Below are 19,812 nucleotides of genomic sequence, written 5' to 3' on the forward strand. Positions count from 1 at the left end.
CTGTAAGAAATGTGTATGTAAGGAGGAGTACCAGTAAAGCCATTTTAATGTAGGAATTGGAAATTAGAGTCGTTCATATACTGCACTGTCAGTAAGGTCTCCTTGGTGTTTATTCACTTAAGTGAAAATTGTCAGAAGAGCAAAGGAAGACACCCGGCAGCTTATAGTGATTGACCCCGTGTCCATCTTGAACTTCACTGCTCATTACTCTTTACGAAGAACCAACACTGGCAAATGTTATTCTTTATACTAAAGGTTTAACGGAATATTTCCAGTGCTGCAATCAGTTTGGAAAGTGTTACATTCAATAGATTGAGTGGACCAGCACAAACTGCACAGAGGCTTCCCATTGTAACAATATACTTAGCTCTACTAACCGGTATACTTTCTCCACGGGTGTGTTTGATCTCTGAAGTTCCCCAAGCGGAACTCTGGATCCTTTTCGGACAACACCTGCCAAAAGGAGTGATTATTATGACATAGAATTAAAGTCTGAGAAGAGACTGAGTTTAAAGAAAACTATTCCAGATCAGATGTCATCTTCAGGTGGATGATATACCTGCTGTTCTTTCAGCCCTCTGTCTTGCAGCCTCATTAAGAACAGCCATGGCTCTGATAGCTGCCCGCAGGACAGACCAACGGAAGACGGACACAGGGTCCATCCCAATCAGCTCCCGGATGTATGCACTGTCACTGCTTCTGAGAAGAGCCACAATATCGGGTCTCATGTAATCTGTGTTTTTCTCTCGAAAATCCTGCATCATAAACATTGGCATTGTCATGAGAAAATACATCACAACACTATTTCCAACAACATTTTTATTGAAGCATATTTATGGCAATTTTTTTCTAAATATGCTCAACTCAAAGACTGAAAAGGCTTAAGTATGTTACCATTGACTAGATTATAAAGAAGTCATCACATGGCAGAAAGTTTACAAAAACACTATACTTAAGCCTTTGTTTGACACAACTGGTTAGTTTTACTGCAGATAACCATAGTACTTGGTAATGTCTGGTACATTTACCTTGATCTGATACTTGACTTTCCCAGCAAAGTGACGGATGATGAAGGCAGGCTCCATGACGGGTGTGGCCACAAAAAACTTATTTTCATCATGTTGCTGTTTGAACTTTGCAAGCAATGTACGATAGGTAGCATGGGGGAAACTGTACAAAGAAAACACACTTAAAAAAAAACAAGTAATTTCTTTCGGGCCTACAACACTAGTGGCTTGTACCACACCTCAACACATTCTCAGAAGCAAGTCCTTAGTAGCCAAAGGCTTAGCTATATTCCATCAGCTAAATGCCCATGGGTTTTGTTTACATTTTGCATGGAGATGAAACCACAGATTACCCTCTGAACTCGTTCCAATGCAGCACAACTAGGGTGACCATATCAGCAATATGTAAAAACTACACGTGTCCTGCAAAACACGGCTGATGTGGTCACCCTAAGCACAACGCATCCTACGTTTGTAAGTAATATAGGACTTATGACACAGAAAATGTCTACCAGTTTCTCAAGATGTAAAAACAGCTCTCTACTTACTTGCTCTCCTCATCAAGCAGGTAGAAGAGACCTGTTGGTTTTTTGCTAATCAAATGGATGCAGCCAACATTGTCTGTATAATCTATATTGTGCCAGCTAATACCTTCATCTTGGTACTCCTCCTGTTCAGTAACAAAAGACATAATTGGTAACAAAACTGCCTTTCACAAACAACATTTATCAAACAGCAAAGAGACAAGAAATCAGAGCAGCAAAGCACTAGGTCTCTAAGGAGATAATGTTCTTATTACTGCACTTAAACACAGTTATTCTGCCCTAATTTCTCACCTGCTCCAACTTAAAGATGTGCTGGTTGAAGTAATACTGCAGTTGCTCGTTGGCATAATTAATACAGAACTGTTCAAAGCTATTGTTTTCAAAGTCTTCGAACCCAAAGATATCCAGGACACCAATTGACAGACACTAATAGAGGGAGGAAAAGGACAAACAGTAAGAGGTTAAAATAGGAAAATAAAGACAAAAAAAAAATGAAATACTATCTCCCTTGTACACATATGCTCAATGAAACACATTAGGCTTAAAAACAGCATTTTGTAATGGGTTTTTTGTACATATGAAAATATGTCCACAAAAACATACATTTTACGATATAGTACACACATATATACATGGTGCGTTAGATTAAACTAAACAAATCATCTTCTGCTTCCGGACACTCCTATGGCCAGTCTGTCTCCCCACAAAAAGCCATACACTCTCATTAAAAACTCTGGAATAGAGCAACTTGGCTTCATGCCTCCTGGACACGTGGCAAGATAAAAGAAACCGCGGAACAAAATAATCTCGGGTCTTGGCAGAGTTAACACTGGAGGGGAATGCATTTATAGTATATTATATATATATATATATATATATTGGCTCTAACGTCAAAATACAATTCTGTTAACTCTTACAGACAACTTAGTGACCAGTGAAATACTTGAGACAAAGGAAATAAAGACAAGGCATTCTCCCTATGCCAATACTAAATTAATATCATCAGATAGTTTCTGATTAGGGAAAGTCAGGTTGGCTTAAACATGCATGCCATCCGACATCAGTGACTCTTACATTTACTGCCTCCTCCACATCCTTCTTGTTGAGTAGGGCATGGTTAATCCGTAGTACAATCCAGTCAAATAAAGCACTGTACAATGATTTGGCCATTGAATCTCGGGCGGTCACAGCCTGAAAGAGATGTGCGTGAGAGCTTAGAGCAATAAACCATGCTTTTTTTAGTTTACTTTTAAGAATGTGGTCAACATAATCGCCATTTTACCTAACTCTTTAACATACTAAGCAGGAGTGCACCCACCTCATTTAGGCTGTATGGCAATATCAGCTTCTCATTTACAGTAACAGTTTTCCTCTTGGTCAGAGCTTCCACCAACAACTCCCTCTTTACCTGTTAATAAGTTAAACATGGAGAAGGGTCAGGAGCACCACTTGTTACCTCATACACACTACATATCCTAAAGAATTTGTCCAACACGCAGCTCTTAAAGGTTTGTGATGGCTCAGTTCTGGCCTTAAGAAAACCTAAAAAAGGTTTCTATAGGTTTCCATACACACACAAATTTGTAAATTCTCAAACTTAGGGTGGGGCTGCAGTCCTTAAGGATAAAGTTGGATATCACTGTTATGGCATATACCTGCAGTAGCTCTGATAGGGTATCTAGCGCTTCAGGAGGGCCAACGTCTAAACCCTCATCCCTCCCAGATGCCTTTTTTTTGTAGGTCACATTGCCAAGGTAGAGGATGGCAGACAGCACTGAAAATATCCTAAAAATAACAGAAAATTGACATGTAAAACATGCACCAAAACATCAAGAATAAGAGTCAGTAGATAGTCCCCACACGGCAAAAAATCTGAAAACAAATTGTCAATTGTTTGCTGACGTACAATGTATAACACTTGACTCGTGCCTTCTAGCAGAAGTTAACCAAGAGAGAGGGTTTTTTGGATCACCAAATCTCAGCACGTGCAGAGTCTCAGATCGGTTGTCTGGCTTCTAAAGTAAAACTTTTTTCGAAGTATAGATTTGTTGCAAATATAGACAATGTTAAGGCTAAGACAAAGCATCAATTACGCACTGTTTCTTTGTAGCTGGAAGAAATCCAACCATTTCCATGGCTTGTTTCAGGCGCTCAAAATCATGCCGGAGATCCTCTCCTTCTTCCACCTTGAAGTTGTTCTGGGAAAATATATCAGAAAAGCTAAAAAAAATCCTTTTAACATTACACAAAAACTTTAGTAGGGTAGAATAGCTATATATACAAATATAACCAACGAAGAATGCATGGCTCCTTCAATTCAGCCGTTGAGTGTCCTGTCATTTTTCACATTTTGATGACATCTGGGGTTGGTGACTTACTAAAAAACTGCACAATATCTTGAAAAAACAGTGACAAACACATACCTATAGTAAATTTCATCACTTAATCCAATATCTTGGACAGGTACAGCCATCTGCTGCAACAAGCTCAATGCATCATATTTACCACCTACTGACGAGTTGCTGAATTCTCTCTGACAGTGGTTGTGTTAAGTAGACAGAGATGGCAACCACTGAAGAGCAACATAAAATGCAGGAAATTACCTAATTAAAGCTGAATTACTCCATATTGTAGCAGCAAAATCACAGTTCTTTACATAATCTAGATTTAGAAGGCTTGGATGGTCTGGATTAAAAACACGGGCCCTCACATTGATCATGTTTTTGGCAATTAACCAGTCAACTTGGAATTCACCGTGGAAAGTGTCAAGCAGTATTCACCAACCCCAGCTCTAGTCAAACTAGCCTTCATGTGAAGTAAGGGTACTTCTAAAGTCTTCTTTCCTGTGTGTATGTTCACCTTGCCACTTTATGACTTGGACCCACTCCCTGGGTGCCCACATACAACAGCGCACAAGCCAAGCTACATAGCAACACAGGGTGTGTGCAGCTTGCCTGTTATGAAAGCTGCAGCAGCAGTAGGTGAAACACACATAGCTTACTAATCACAGTCTTATCAGTTATATACAGACTGAAGTAGTGGTGCACAGGGAGATCATTTAGTCTCAGATATGTTCACAAACTATGTACACACTCATATACATACGACATAGATCTAGACTCTACTCTACTCTAACTACTCATGTGAATAGATGGAGAGCAGGTCTGGACCCACATATAAAACTTGTATATGAGTAACAGGCCTTACTTGATTGAGGTAGAAATAGTCTTCTGGTTGCTTCAGATGGAATTCCTTCCTCTCCTCCTCTGAGACCCCAAGGAGCATGTAATAGAATACATGGTAATTCCTACAGGACAAACATTGGATCTAAGAGGCATGGATTGGCAGTAAAGAGAAGGAGTGGGGGGTGTTTAAAACAGGGACCAATGAAAAGCAGGGAGTATTGTTCATTGAATATGGGGCAGGGGGTAAAAATTCATGAATAGTTCAGGCAAAACTCATACACCATAGATGAACGCCCACTTTATTATATGTGTTTTTATTCTACGTATATAGGGCCAAAATAAAGCACTCTTAATTGTTAATGTGCATGTAGAAGTCCATTCTTGCTCACCTTTCATTTTTTTCTTGAGATACAAGTCTGGATTTTTCAAGTAGATATTTTTCCACCACAGCCCTAAGACACCAAGAGAAGTGAAATGAAGATCAATGCTGTAGCTGTAAAGGATTACTACCCTTTTGTCCTAAGAAAATAAATTAAACTATGTTTGAAAATGCCATATACTGACTACTCTCCTCTGCAGTTTATCAAAAATGCTGCTGCTATGCTTATCGTCCTTACACGATGCCCTTCCTCTTCTTCTCTTGTTAACTTAAGAATTGAAAAACCTTCTACTAACATATAATAATAATAATAATAATAATGCTATTGCTCACCCACGCACAATACCACTTTCCAAATAATTGACCTGGATGAATTTTCCAAAGCGACTTGAATTATTGTTGTGTGCAGTTTTAGCATTTCCAAAGGCCTAAGAGGGGATAAACGGCAGGAAACAATGGAGTCAAGTAAGAAACAAAAGGCATGCTTTTCTATACAATTATGTGTTTTAAGAAAAATAAAAACTGGCTTTAAGTGCAGAAATAAGTAAACATTAACCATTTGGTTTGAATTATCAGCAGTCACAAAGGGCCAATTTGGATGCTTTCTAATCAAGCCTTTCTTCGATTGTTGAACTGCTCCGAATTTATAAATGAAACACGGAGAGAGAAATAAGACACACGACACACTCTGGGTCAGGTCCAAAATCACTCTGCTTTATTATGTTTATACTATAGCTTATATAGCGCCCGGAAAGAGGGGCGTCAGACTACGTAACTCACGACAATTGGTTACTCTTGAAACTATGCGGAAACAGCAAAAAGTTGTACATAAAATATGAGTTCTGAGTGCAATGTATGGAATGTTGCCGTTAGCGATATATGTGTCTCCCGCGTTTCTGCGTGAGGTGCGACCCTTTATATTGGTCAACAGCCAGCTTACATTCACTCAAGCGATATGTGTTCCTTTGCCTATACTACCGGACATGGTCCCGCATCCTCTTCACCTGCAGTGGCGACAAATTATCCCTACTGGAAAAAATCCCGGTTTCAGGTCTTGGACATATCCTTCGGATCTACGTGTCCCTATGGGGAATGGGGGTTAAGGTCAGGGGGAACCATGGGGGAATCAAACCGCTCCCACTACCGCAAAGAAACGTATACAGTTCGGGGGTTCCCGAGGTCATAGAAAGCGACCAGGGACCCGTATTGACGCCAGGAAGTCGTCGTACTTGTTCCTACTGTGGTGCACCCCACCCCTTGCCAGCTCCACCTACCATGCTATATCTGGTGCAGTCGCCAGCACCATCTTCTCTAATTGACGACGCCCTAATCCCGGGCCTACCCCCCTGTTGCCATCTACGACCATATCTACCGTACCTCTGTACCCAGTAGTTAATCCAGATGGTACGTTTGTATTACCTGCCCCGACTGGTAAAGCCAAACACCCGGTTCCCCTTATGATGATGGAGAGTAGGGAAGAAGGGGGGAGAGTGGCGCGGCCTCTAATGCCGAAGCCGTCCCAGCCCAATCCAGCACAGACGATGGTATGCACCTCAGGGGAGGGAAGGAACTAGCGGGACCAAAAGCAACAGCCAAAACCCATAAATCTAAGCCCAAAGGTCCTCACTGCGGCTGACGTAGACGACCAAATTAATCAATTAGATGACACAGGATGCGATGAGGGAAGATCCGATAATGCACTCCCATCCGGCCAGCCCACGTCCCCCTCACAAAAGACACTTATTTTTTACGACAATTCCAAGAGACGCTGGGCACTTCTGCCTGTCGCAAACCCCAAGCGATATGTGTTCCTTTGCCTATAATGGAGCCATAACAGCAGTAATTCCATGTGTGTGTGTTTTTCGGGAGATGGTCCACATCCTCACAAGTGAGGTCATCTGTCTGGTATGTGAGAGAGACTAATCCAAATTTAATGTAAGATGCACAAGAGGGGAGGGGACTCATCATCCACCCTGCTGGTCTCTGTATGAAACTTAGTTGGAAAAAAAACCCATGAAAACTCACTGAGAGAGTTCCGTATTTCTTTCAGGTTAAAAAGTATTTGCTGAAAACGGCAATATGGTCATGAATCACTTGCATTAAAGCATAAAATGCATACCTCTTTAAATGTACACATTTTAAATACATTCTTAATAACAACCAACTACACAACGGTGATCAGGCTGCCCGGTGTGTTGCTGCTGAATGGGTGGTGGGGATGACGAGGGAGATCTCTGGCCATTTACACAATAGAAGTCTGTGCCAAGCAGGCACAGCCAACATAGTATCTTGTACCAGGCGCTGCGAGTCCTGCGGTGGAGCGCCAGATTATGATGTATGAAACAGACTTCTTCAATTACTACCCGTTTTGCATGTGTTGCAAACCAAGCCGATTTGAGTTTAAACAAACGATGTTACTAAATACAGCTTTAAAAAAAATTAAAAAATCTTCAACCTAAGGACATGCAGTTTTGGGAGGCGTTTTATTTTTGTCAGAAGAATGCATGAGTCAAAACCCTGCAAAGAACGGTGAGGTCACAGGAAGGACTGACTGACATGGAATAACACCATTCTGCTAATGTTCTTGGAGAGCTGGCAATATAATGAAACTACAAAGCGGTGCCATACCTTTCATTTTTCATAAGTGATTCCTTTAATGACAACACAAAAGTACGCAGTTGCATTGAGAAATGGATAATTTCTATTGCCAGAAGCAGAGGCATCCAACAGGCTGTTCTTTAATGGTGGGACCTGCAGCTCCTAGAGATATAACTGTTGGTTGGTTTTGTCCTTTGCATTATACAGATCAATAGTGGATGGTTTTCACATCTGGTTTGAAAGTGTTTTCCAGTGTTTGTACTATCAAAAGGTATTACCCTGATGCCAAGCATGTAGTGATACTGCTCGATTCTAGTTTTAAACTGAATATATTGTCAATGTTTAGTTTTTCTTATGAATAAATGATCTTCATTTAGGGGATTTTCTCTACTGGTGCCTTTCTCAAGGTACTTAGTTGGATTCTCTGGCCAGGCTTCAGGGGCGTTACTAGAAACCACCGGGCCCTGGTGCAAAAAAATTGCCCTGGGCCCCCCAACTTTAACAGCTAGCTTGTGCCATCGTTGCCCCCACACAACTGGTCTGTGCCTTGTTTTCCCTTTGCCCCCCCTTCCAACATATTACAAAATTACACACACTCCATCTCACCCCACTTACACAAGCATACATCCATTGCTCACGCTCACACACGTATGCATCCATGCACACACACCACACAAGGAGTCATAGGGTTCATCCACTAACAGAGCCCCAGTTGCCAGTTATTCATCTACCATTGCTGGTTCTAGAATTCCTGCAGTCAGCTTATGTAACACCAGAGCTCCAGCTACCAGCTATTCATCTACTGCCAGTGGTTCCAGAAGAACAAGTGTGGTACAGTAGGATTCCAACCCACCTGAACAAGGCCCAACACTAACAGTAACACACTACACAAACACACTTACTGACAAAATACATACAAGCACACAGATTTTCACACTATGCATATACAGTGACTAACACTACAGTAAACAAACACACACTGACTTTAGCACTATACATAAACACACACATACAATTTTCCTCCTGCACCTGGGGCACGCATCTAAGTACCCACCTATAGCCAAGAAGAGGGGCAGGTTCACATGCTGTCCAGGGTTTGCACTATTGCATTGGAGCCTGACACGAACGTGATCTTTACAGAGGGAGGGAGTCAGCCCAGTTCTAATTTCATTAGGAAGCAGGCATAATTGTATTTTGCCTAATTACACTTCAGGGGGATGGGAAGTTACATTCAGGAAGGCATCTGTCACAGCTAATAGCACTTACCAATCTGGTAAAGATGACACTTTTATTGACTAACTAAAGTACAGTATAATAGACTGCAAGCTTTATAGCCTATCTAGGTCTGATCTTCAAGCATATTTATATGAATCAATATAACATATTATACCTGAAGAAGAGACTTGGTAAGAAAAAATAGCAAATTTGGTAAATTAAAGTATACTATATATTGTGAACTTTAAAGATTAGCTAAGGCTGTCTTATACTTTACTGCTCACCAAAGAGTTATTCGACAAATGGTGATAATTTACTGTTAGCAAAGTTGTACAAATGGAGGCTTGCAGGGACAGACGTGGGTCACCATGAGGTTATATGGCCATAAATCAGTAAAGTCTATAGGTTTATGTCATGCCATAGCTAACAAACATAGTCTCAGCCAATTAAGCAAAAACGACAACAAGCAAAATACTATGGGACAGTGCTTTCAGTAACGGATTACAATTGGGTGGTCTGGATAGATCCCATGGGTAAACAGAGAATTTTATGCTGAAGAAGTAGTCTTTAAACACTATGTTACTGGGATGTAACTCCGGAGAAATTAAAATGGCTGTGGGCGACTTATAGGTGCAACTAGCATGCATGAGAGGGGAAAAAGTGAATTAAAAAAAAAAAAAAAAAGCCAAAAATTACACCATAAAAGGAGACCGGTTACAGTAACTTGCTAAGAGAGACGAGTAGATAAAAATACATACAAGGAAATATATAAACAGAAAAACAGATAACATTTATAAAGCACGGCTCCCACAAAAGGAAAATGAATAAGTTTATGTATATCCCAAAGATTGCTGTGTTTGTACTACAATTGAGGGAATCCATACGTTTTTGGTTTTTTTTAGGGATCAGTGACGCAAACAGTAAAACAACCAGTGCTCATGGTGTGTTACCGGATGGTGCCTGCCTCCGTTAGTGTGTACAAAGAACAGTCTGTATTACTCTTAATTTGCTCAAGGACTACATTTATAGAACCACCGCAGTCATTATAAGGAGCGCATGCTCACTGACAAGGAAGTGAACTGGAAACAAATTCTTATGCGGGTTTTGATGTCTCTGGTCAACACATCTCTGATTTCTGGAGAAATTGTTGGTAAAATAGTCACTTTTTAACCAAATATCTCAAAACAGCTACACTGAAAGCAAAATACAGACCATGTTAATAAAGGAATGGTAAAAGGCATTAAAGCTCCCTTTTAAACCCAACTTACAGACACCGTGCATATGTTAATCAAAACAGTTTTCACATTTGCCAACACTGTGATGATGGCCCTTATTAATAGATTGTTTCTTTGGTTTCACAAGATCTTTGAGTACTGGTCACAAAATGTGTTCCATCGGATTTGCGTAGCATGAAAACATTGGTTTTCTAGCTTTTTCAAAAGCATCAAACCTTATTTTGTCTTTGGCTGTGCCTTATATTGCATAATATTATATAGTAATATAATTATTTCATGAATGTTTAAATTCCCTCTCTGTATTACTTTTACTATGTCTGCAGTAAGGTGATAAAGTTAAGATCATGAAACAAACGACTTGATAATGCCCCCACCATGTCAATCGCCATACAGCAGATACCGCAGCCTGATGGGAACCTGCTCTCACCCCATCAGGAGCCAGCATTGCACACCGAGAAAAAAAGCCAGATCTCTAGGGACGCAGTACAAGATGACTTGAAATCCCATTGTGGCTTGTTATTCATCACAAGCTGAAAAAGTCCCAGTGCCCACCAACCAAATTCAGTTTTAACAGTTGTAATTCTGTTGTACTTAGAGACATATGCTAACTGCTTACACACATATTATATATATATATATATATATATATATATATATATATATATATATATATATATATATATATATATATATATATATATATATACACATATATATATACATACATATATATATACATACATATATATATACATACATATATATATACACATACATACATACATACACTGTATATGTTATCAACTGTGGAAGCCTATATCTACTTTTATGGAAAAAAATATATATATTTTTAGTAAGCATACCAAACACTGAGGGTTGGTTATCTCTACACAGCTGTTTCCACATCAGGAGTTGTCTATTAATAGATTCAAAAACAAATATGCCTCCACATTAGGAGTTTTATATAAAAGTTCAGCAAGATTAGAAAAAGGTATGGTGCATAAAAGCTTGCTTGTGCAATAATATTTATGAACAGAACTAGCAGCCAATATACATACAGTAGCTCACAAAAGTGAGCACACCCCTCACATTTTTGTGAATATTTTATAATACATTTTCATGTGACAACATTAAAGAAATGTAAAGTTGTGAGTATACAGCCTGTATAACAGTGTAAATTTGCTGTCCCTTCAACAACAAAAAAACTCCACACACAGCCATTAATGTGTAAACCTTGGCAACAAAAGTGAGTACACCCCTAAGTGGAAATGTCCAAATTGGGCCCAATTAGCCATTTCTGCTCCCCGGTGTCATGTGACTCGTTAGTGTTACAAGGTCTCCGGTGGGAACGGGGAGCAGGTGTGTTAAATTTGGTGTTATCACTCTTCCACTCTCTCATACTGGACACTGGAAGTTCAACATGGCACCTCATTGCAAAGAACTCTCTGATGGGGTAGATGGGGTCATAATGCTGGCAAAGCATCAAGGGAAATGTAGTTCACAACATCTGGCGTGCCGAAGGTTGCCTACCCCTGGCCTAGGCTATAAGAAGATTGCCAAGACCCTTAAACTGAGCTGCAGCACGGTGGGCAAGACCATACAGAGGTTTCACAGGACAGGTTCCACTCAGAACGGGCCTCGTCATGGTCGACCAAAGAAGTTGAGTGCACGTGCTCAGCGTCATATCCAGAGGTTGTCTTTGGGAAATAGTCATATGAGTGCTGCCAGCATTGCTGCAGAGGTCTAAGGGGTGGGGGGGGTCAGCCTGTCCATGCTCAGACCATACACCGCACACTGCATCAAATTGGTCTGCATGGCTGTCGTCCCAGAAGGAAGCCTCTTCTAAAGATGATGCACAAGAAAGCCCACAAACAGTTTGCTGAAGCCAAGCAGACTAAGGACATGGATTACTGGAACCATGTCCTGTGGTCCCATGAGACCAAGATAAACTTATTTGGTTCAGATGGCGTCAAGCGTGTGTGGCGGCAACCAGGTGAGGAGTACAAAGACAAGTGTGTCTTGCCTACAGACAAGCATGGTGGTGGGAATGTCATGGTCTGCGCCTGCATGTGTGCTGTCGGCACTGGGGAGCTACAGCTCATTGAGGGAACCCTGAATGCCAACATGCACGGTGACATACTGAAGCAAAGCATGATCCCCTCCCTTTGGAGACTGGACCGCAGGGCAGTATTCCAACATGTTCACAACCCCAAACACACCTTCAAGACGACCACTGCCTTGCTAAAGAAGCTGAGGGTAAAGGGGATGGACTGGCCAAGCATGTCTCCAGACCTAAAACCTATTGAGCAACTTTGGGTCATCCTCAAACAGAAGGTGGGGGGGGTGCAAGGTCTCTAACACCCACCAGCTCTGTGATGTTGTCATGGAGGAGTGGAAGAGGACTCCAGTGGCAACCCGCGAAGCTTTGGTGAACTCCATGCCCAAGAGGGTTAAGGCAGTGCTGGAAAACAATGGTGGCCACACAAAATAGACACTTTGTGCCCAATTTGGACATTTCCACTCGGGGTGTACTCACTTTTGTTGCCAAGGTTTAGACATTAATGCCCATGTGCTGAGTTATATTTGAGGGGTCAGCTAATTTACACTGTTATACAGGCTGTACACTCACTACTTTACATTGTAGCAGAGCGTCATTTCTTCAGTGTTGTCACATGAGAACATATAATAAAATATTTACAAAAATGTGTGTACTCACTTTTGTGAGATACTGTATGTCTGTATAAGGTGCTTTATACATGGTGACCAGTATTTATACATTGGGTATGCCACTTTTTATGCTGTGACCTTATACTACTTTGTTTACAAGTTAGCTTTATGACTTCAATGTCATAGTCCGCAAGATTCTGCAAAACAATAACTTTGCACATTTCCTTCCTCTATTATTTGCACGTGCAATATTTTTACGTGTATCATTAAGGGGACACTCCAGGGAGCCATGCAGCCCCACCAACAAACAATGTATTATACAACTATAAGAAAGAAGGGGATAAAAAGAAAACCACCACACACAGACTTACATCCGCACAGCAAGTTTACATCTCTGAGGAAGTGACAAGAAGAGAACAGAACTTTGAGTGACATTTTATTCTACCACATTTTATAAGCAGAATCGAACAAATTCAACATTTGGTTGAAATACACCGGACGAGGGTAGAGGTAGCAGGAGAAACTGCAACACAGTTTTAGATACTATATGACAGTGAATGAAACCTTTTTGGGTGAACGTATTTTATTTTATTCTATTCTATTCTAATACAGTTAATCTAGGTGTTTCTACTTGATTGGTGTGTGCTTTCAATGACTATACATTTAGGATCACTATTATTGTCTAAATATCAGATAATCTATTGCTACTTATATAATCACATACACTATATGGACAAAAGTATTGGGACACCTGACCATTCCAGCAACAGGAACTTTGATGATGTTGTTTTCTAAATACATAGACATTAATATGTAGTTGGTACCTCCCCTTTGCAGCTATAACAAGCATCCACTGTTCTGTGAAGGCTGTCCATTTCAGAGTGTATCTGTGGGTGTTTTTTTTCCTATTACTCCAACAGCACATTTATGAGGTCAGACACTGATGTTGGGCAAGAAAGCCTGGTTTGCAACTTCCGTTCCAGTTCATCCCAAAGTTGTTCGATGGGGTTGAGGTCAGGCCTCTGCACAGGCCAGTCAAGTTCTTCCACACCAAACTTATCTAACCATGTCTTAATGGACCCTGTGTGAGTGCAGGCGAGCATGGATGTCTACGCGTAAGCGTGTATGTGTGAGAATAATGTACATTATTGAAAGTGTGTTTACATATGTGTGCAAGAGTGTATGCAAGAGGGGGCAAGGATGGCACATATACAATGTTTGGGGGTACTGACATGCCGGGGCAAAGATGGCACAGGGAGCCTGTTTGGGGGTTAGAATGACATTGATATGCTGCTTGGGGCCAATGTGGCAGTTACAAGCCTTTTAAGGGCAAAGGTGGCACTGCAAGACATATTGCTTGGTGAAGTTGGAGGGGCCCAGGGGGCAATTTTCACATTGGGGCCCTGTGTGGTTTCTAGTTAAGCCCCTGGACCAAACACTAAGGTAGTCAATTTAAGTGTCCCAAGATAGAAGCAAATAACGGCAATTACACTCCATTCATTCCTTAGTGTTTCACAAATGCCAAACTGTACAGCGACACTCAAAACACAACTATGTTTATAAATAAATTAGAGGTCACTTCAAGTTGAACTCCTCTTAACAAAAGCATGAAGCGGAAGACCAAGTCACAAAGCAAGGTCACCGAGTGCGGAAGCGCACAACTGTCTCCAATATCTCATCCATAAAAGAGACGGAGAAATTTCAAAAAATTGACCATCAGTAGGAAAGAGACCAGGAAAAGGGCAGCATTATAGGGCATCCCATAATCATAAACACCTAAACCGATAATTGACATAACTATGTTTAATAGAGAATATATGTCTCCGTCCGGTATTTGGTGTGCTTTTGTATTTATAAAAATTACTAAGAAATGTAGGGTTGTATGTGTGGATTGCAATATTAAAAGGGGAACAGTTTAACTTTGCCTCTCAATATCCCCCTCTTGATGATTCTGTGCACCAGCTATAGATTTTAACCATGTAGGGTACTATATAAGCATTAGTCTATCCTACACAATGCAAAGTCAAGGATCAAATATATGTTTAGCTGAAAAATGGGTATAATGGTCCTTATTTGATTAACATTTTTTTTTAAGTGAATGATTAGCTTTAAATTATTTAAATGGGCAGTTTACTGTCCCAGACAGTAAATAAGAATGCATATTACAGTAATTTATGAGTACTTTCAAAGGTGCTGAACTTCCGACAGGACCTCTTAAAATATCCCTACACAAGCGCTGTGTAGGGAGAAGCCATTTTGCTATTCTCCTTAATGTTCCCATCGCTTAAAAACTGTATTTGAAAAGTTCATTGAGATTCTACAGTTGCCTAGCAACAGTCCTGCCATTCCACCAAAGTCCACCCCTTGGTATAAACATCACAGATCGCCTACAGCCACGCACATCCACGTAAAACAGCAGAACTCTACACAAAGCAGTTACCCCAGGTAGAGCTAGCTTTAATTGAAGAAAAACAAGAATAAAATATAAGACTTATAATACATACAATTTTATGTAATATCTCTATTTTAACATCATTTTGCAAGCAGAGCAAGTTTTGAAATGAGGCCATCAACATTAAAAAAGAAAATTGGTCAACACTGGTAAAACTTAATAATAATCACAATGTGGATGTGGACAGCTAAGCAACCCTTACTCTTCATATTAGGAGAGTTTGCTTAATCATTTTCTAACAGGGGGAACAAAAACAGGTTCAAAAGGATGAGGTAAAAGAAACACACTGCTATTTGTTGCAAAAGGAACGTTTTATAAACCTGCTCAGCCACATAAATAAGACTGCTGGACAAGTCATATGAATAATCTCTGATAGAAAAGCAAAACTGCACTTCCTCTGGCAACAAAGAGTTAAGCAGAGAGGGAAAAAAAGGGAAGGAAAGAGCAAAGGCGGCAAACCAGAGCCCTGGTCAGCCAAAAGTGCCTGTGTATCATACGCATATTAAACTCTTGTTAATTGATAAAACGATGAAACAGGCTTGTAAAAGGCTCCTTAACCGGGCATGCTGCCATTAGCCCACCTTGGATACTAATAGGCCGGCTCAATGTAGAGAACGTGCTACGGACCTTCATTTATTTGTATGCAAAAGTGCTTAGTTTATGATATTCGGCAATTTTATAAACTGGGATCATACTCTGCTGTGTAATCTGGCCTAGGCTGCTTAAGGTCTAAGTCTGTTGGGCGATCAGGAGTCCTGGTGGGAAGATCAGAGATTGTGGTGGGGCACACCTAGGACAGCGCTCAGCCAAAACACACCATTGATCAAACCAACATAATTCTTACAATTTTTTTTTGCACATACATTATAACTTTACTGATTTGTGGTCTGAACTCTAAATATATATTTTTTCAAAGATACGTTGAGATTGCTGCTCTCATATAAACATATGGGGGGTTTCATTAAAGTGTAGAATTTAGTAAAAGTGACAGATTTGATTAAACTATATTGTAGTTTGTTGACCATGTTGGAACACAAAGAAGCTGCTCTGCTTGTTAAAAAGCTTCTATTGATCTGGGACAGTCTTATTTAGCTCGGCAGAGTCGCTTAATCTTACAGAGTAAGGACATTCCTTTCTCAATTATATGCTTAGAGGTCAAACGCAATCACAGACAGATCAACAGAAAAATACATTCCCCGTGTTATCTGTAGATTAGTCCTTATCCAAGATCACTATTGTTTTCCCACATAGCAGGATAACAATGTTTTGTGACAGGCTAGGAAGACAAGAACTATAACCGTAAAACTCAAGAATCATCTATACCTAAGTGGAACAAAGTTTGACAATGTACAGTATTTAGTATCCTGTAGGGCATCTTTATGTGTTTAGCATTCTTATCCATCAGACTGTTGAATAAACATACATAGATGGGCTATGTTAAACAATAAAATGAAGGCCCTCAGATAAGTGGTAAACAAAAGTTCACAATGATACGTTAACAGATGGTGTTACAGTGTCTACCAACAAATCAGGACAATGGTTGTGTTAGGAGGAGGTGTAAACTCATTCAGTAACCTACAATGGGAACATTGGATAACATACATTTTAATCTGCTGCTAGGGGACCCTTTTCAGTATCACTCCAGTAAATGTTATTAATCTACATATCATGTAAAATCATGCATACTTTTCGTTGTGTATAGTCCCACAATATACCACTGATATGTCCCTTCTTACCTCTAGCACAGGTCCCGCTCCCAATATGGTCCTCTCCACCCCACTCGCAAAGCCCTTCTGGCTCAGCGCGGTCAGACAATGTATAAGGAAGTTGGTGCTCTGCGTCTTTCCAGAGCCGCTTTCACCAGAGATGACGATGCACTGGTTGACCCTCTTTTTTAACATAGTGTGGTAGGACACATCGGCTATAGCAAAGATGTGGGGCTCCAGCTTACCCAACTGGTGATTATCATACATCTTAACATACTTGGGGTTATAGATGGGCAAGAATTTGAAAGGATTGATGGCAATTAGAATACTTCCTGCATAGGTGTAGATCTTGTGTTTCATGAAACGTGTCTTAAGGTTACCTAGTATGGCACCCTCTGTTAACTTGGGTAAATTACATAAATCATCATAGTCTTCTTGAGGGCGGGGTAGAAAACCCCTCTCCACCAATCTTCTTGCCGTTTTCTCCTCCGACACTTGTGGCAGGTGGACATATTTAATACTCCCATCCTGATTCTTCTCTTGGAGCAGGAAGTAGTATCCATCCGATTGTGGGTGCCTCTCCTGAGCCTTCCGTGGCCAAAGGAGGACCCTCTGCACTGGAGAGTCATTGGGATCTAGAACCCACTCCTCCCCTCCTGATTCTTTCACCTCTGCCAATACATAGGGCTTGGAGCTGTCCAATCCAAGTGTAGCCACTGCATTACTTATGACCTCGGAGGCAGAAGATTCCTTTGTGGCCAAAACAGTGCAGCAGTTTGAGACTTCAGACGAGAGTTGGGGGTAAATATAAAGACTGTGAGGCGCCTTTTCATGGCTGGCGCCATTTTTTAAACTCATTCTGTGCGTGTCCTGGAACCAGCATGCCGTGCTGTATCAGACCACCGCCCTCAGTATCTGGAAGATAAAAGTTTTAGAGAAGTTGTGAAGGCTGCAATTTGTTTAATAACATAAATGGTATCCACTAGTGATCGCAAAGCTACCTTCTACAACGTTAAGGATGACTAAAGATGCATTTTACCCAAATGAAATGGAGGGAGCTTTACAGAAAGTAGAAATCTAATGGTTCATATTTTAGAACTCATTTAAGACCCAACGAGCTACAGTATATATTCCAAATGCTACCTACAACATTTTGTCTTAATAATTGGTTTTATATATACCTCTTCCCACAAATCAGAGTAAGTGAGTAAAGATTCATCTAGAAAACAAATTGCATTTCAAATAAAGTCTAAGACTGAAACACAGTGTAAGAGACAAATTAGGTGGCACTGATTGTCAAAAGAGACAGGCAAGTTGGGTATGTTTCTTGTGGAAACAGGTAAAGGCGTAATGTATAACACTATGGTGTGTTCCCCAGAGCCTAGTTGTTTCCATAAGAATATTTGTTGTTACTTGGGGGAAAAAAAAAAATTATTGGCTGCCATGAAATTATAAATGTGAAAAGGCCCGTGGAGAAGATGCAGAACAGGTAATATGACTTTCTGTGCCACATGGGAGTCAACAGAGAGAAAAGCTACAGGCCATGTATAGTATATAAATCAGAAACCAGGACACACATAGGCAAATATCTGAATAAATAAATAATCTTCTGGAAACAATTATATATTATAAGTTACAAAGTCACATTAAAAGTGGGAGGAAGTTTGAAATGCAGGGATGTACGCTGTATTAGGGATTCATTTCTGCTGTGGGATGTCGGTGCTATGTAAATCTAAATTAAAATGGAATCATATTTTGGATCAATGCCCATGTAAGTACATGTTTGGTCCCAAATACTTTTCTCCTTCATTTTAAGAGTTTGTTTTCAAAGAGTAAAGTATTGTAACAGTGGGTAAAGAGGAATCTAAGGAAAAAGCAAATACATAAAAGTTCATCCCACAAAAGTATGTACAACCACAAGAAATCTAGAAAAACATGTATTCACAGGTAGTGTATTACTCAGGCTGAATAGAATGACCTTTGGGACAGTGCGCATTTACAGCAAATGTATATAGTCTACATTTGGGGGAAGCAAAGGAGTGTGATTCCTGTCAATTACTTTCCAATTTGTTAATACATGAAAATGAACATAGATTCTGCAGCATCACTCAACCGCGCTGGACTGGCACTTAACCGAGAAAGTTTGCCTGGAAAGCATCTCCCCACTAAATGCTAAAGTCTTTTAGCAGCTGCCGGCAGGAAATGGCAACCTTCTGATGGATTCCATGCTAATCAAAGTACTCACACAGGCCACATGGCCTAGGGGTATGGGACATTCTCAAACATGTCTGTGCATGCCTTGCATTCAATTAGCAACATAAAATGCATAGAGAAAGGTTTTGGCGACAATTATCTTAAAAGCTAGTGGCAAAGCATTCAGCTATCACATGAATCCTATACTACACTGTATGTGTGTTATAGATATACCATATATATATATATATATATATATATATATCTTAATTGTCTACAGTGGTTTACAGATTGTGACACCACGGGCTTACAGTGCATTGATTTTAATAGGTTTAAGGACAACCCATTGTCCTTAAGGGGTTAAAAAAAATCTGTGTGTGATATCTCCATGTAAACAAATGATAACACACTACAGTAATAAATTAGCCTAGGCTCCTGACAACCAGTATCCACAAAGCAGATCATGTCCTATCCCTTCTCCGGATTCAGACATTTGCTTGTTATATGGAGCTATGAGCAATAGAGATGTTTGGATATTTTGATAACTCCAGGTAAGATTACAAATTGTCCCAAACAGTTCAACTGAATGCACAAAACCAAACAGAGAACATGTATGGGGAGCAGCTGGTC

General features: G+C 40.3%; 1 protein-coding gene across 1 annotated transcript in view; it reads right to left on the bottom strand.

The window, feature by feature from the left end:
- Positions 1–17,847, bottom strand: part of LOC149289504 (unconventional myosin-IXb-like) — a 41,669-nt gene extending 23,822 nt beyond the window's left edge. The window contains exons 1-13 of the mRNA XM_089490551.1: positions 17,020–17,847; positions 5,450–5,544; positions 5,127–5,189; positions 4,760–4,859; positions 3,650–3,750; positions 3,208–3,337; positions 2,871–2,960; positions 2,627–2,743; positions 1,844–1,978; positions 1,556–1,677; positions 1,029–1,170; positions 560–755; positions 378–453 (exon numbers count right to left, since the gene is read on the bottom strand). Of these exons, the coding sequence (XP_089346677.1) occupies positions 378–453; positions 560–755; positions 1,029–1,170; positions 1,556–1,677; positions 1,844–1,978; positions 2,627–2,743; positions 2,871–2,960; positions 3,208–3,337; positions 3,650–3,750; positions 4,760–4,859; positions 5,127–5,189; positions 5,450–5,544; positions 17,020–17,847 (2,195 nt within the window). The remainder of the gene's footprint in view (positions 1–377; positions 454–559; positions 756–1,028; positions 1,171–1,555; positions 1,678–1,843; positions 1,979–2,626; positions 2,744–2,870; positions 2,961–3,207; positions 3,338–3,649; positions 3,751–4,759; positions 4,860–5,126; positions 5,190–5,449; positions 5,545–17,019) is intronic.
- Positions 17,848–19,812: the final 1,965 nt, after the last annotated feature.

Source organism: Sceloporus occidentalis, unplaced genomic scaffold (genome assembly GCF_023333645.1).
Source record: "Sceloporus occidentalis isolate IW3139 unplaced genomic scaffold, rSceOcc1.0.p SCAF_45, whole genome shotgun sequence".
NCBI classification, from domain to species: Eukaryota; Metazoa; Chordata; class Lepidosauria; order Squamata; family Phrynosomatidae; genus Sceloporus; species Sceloporus occidentalis.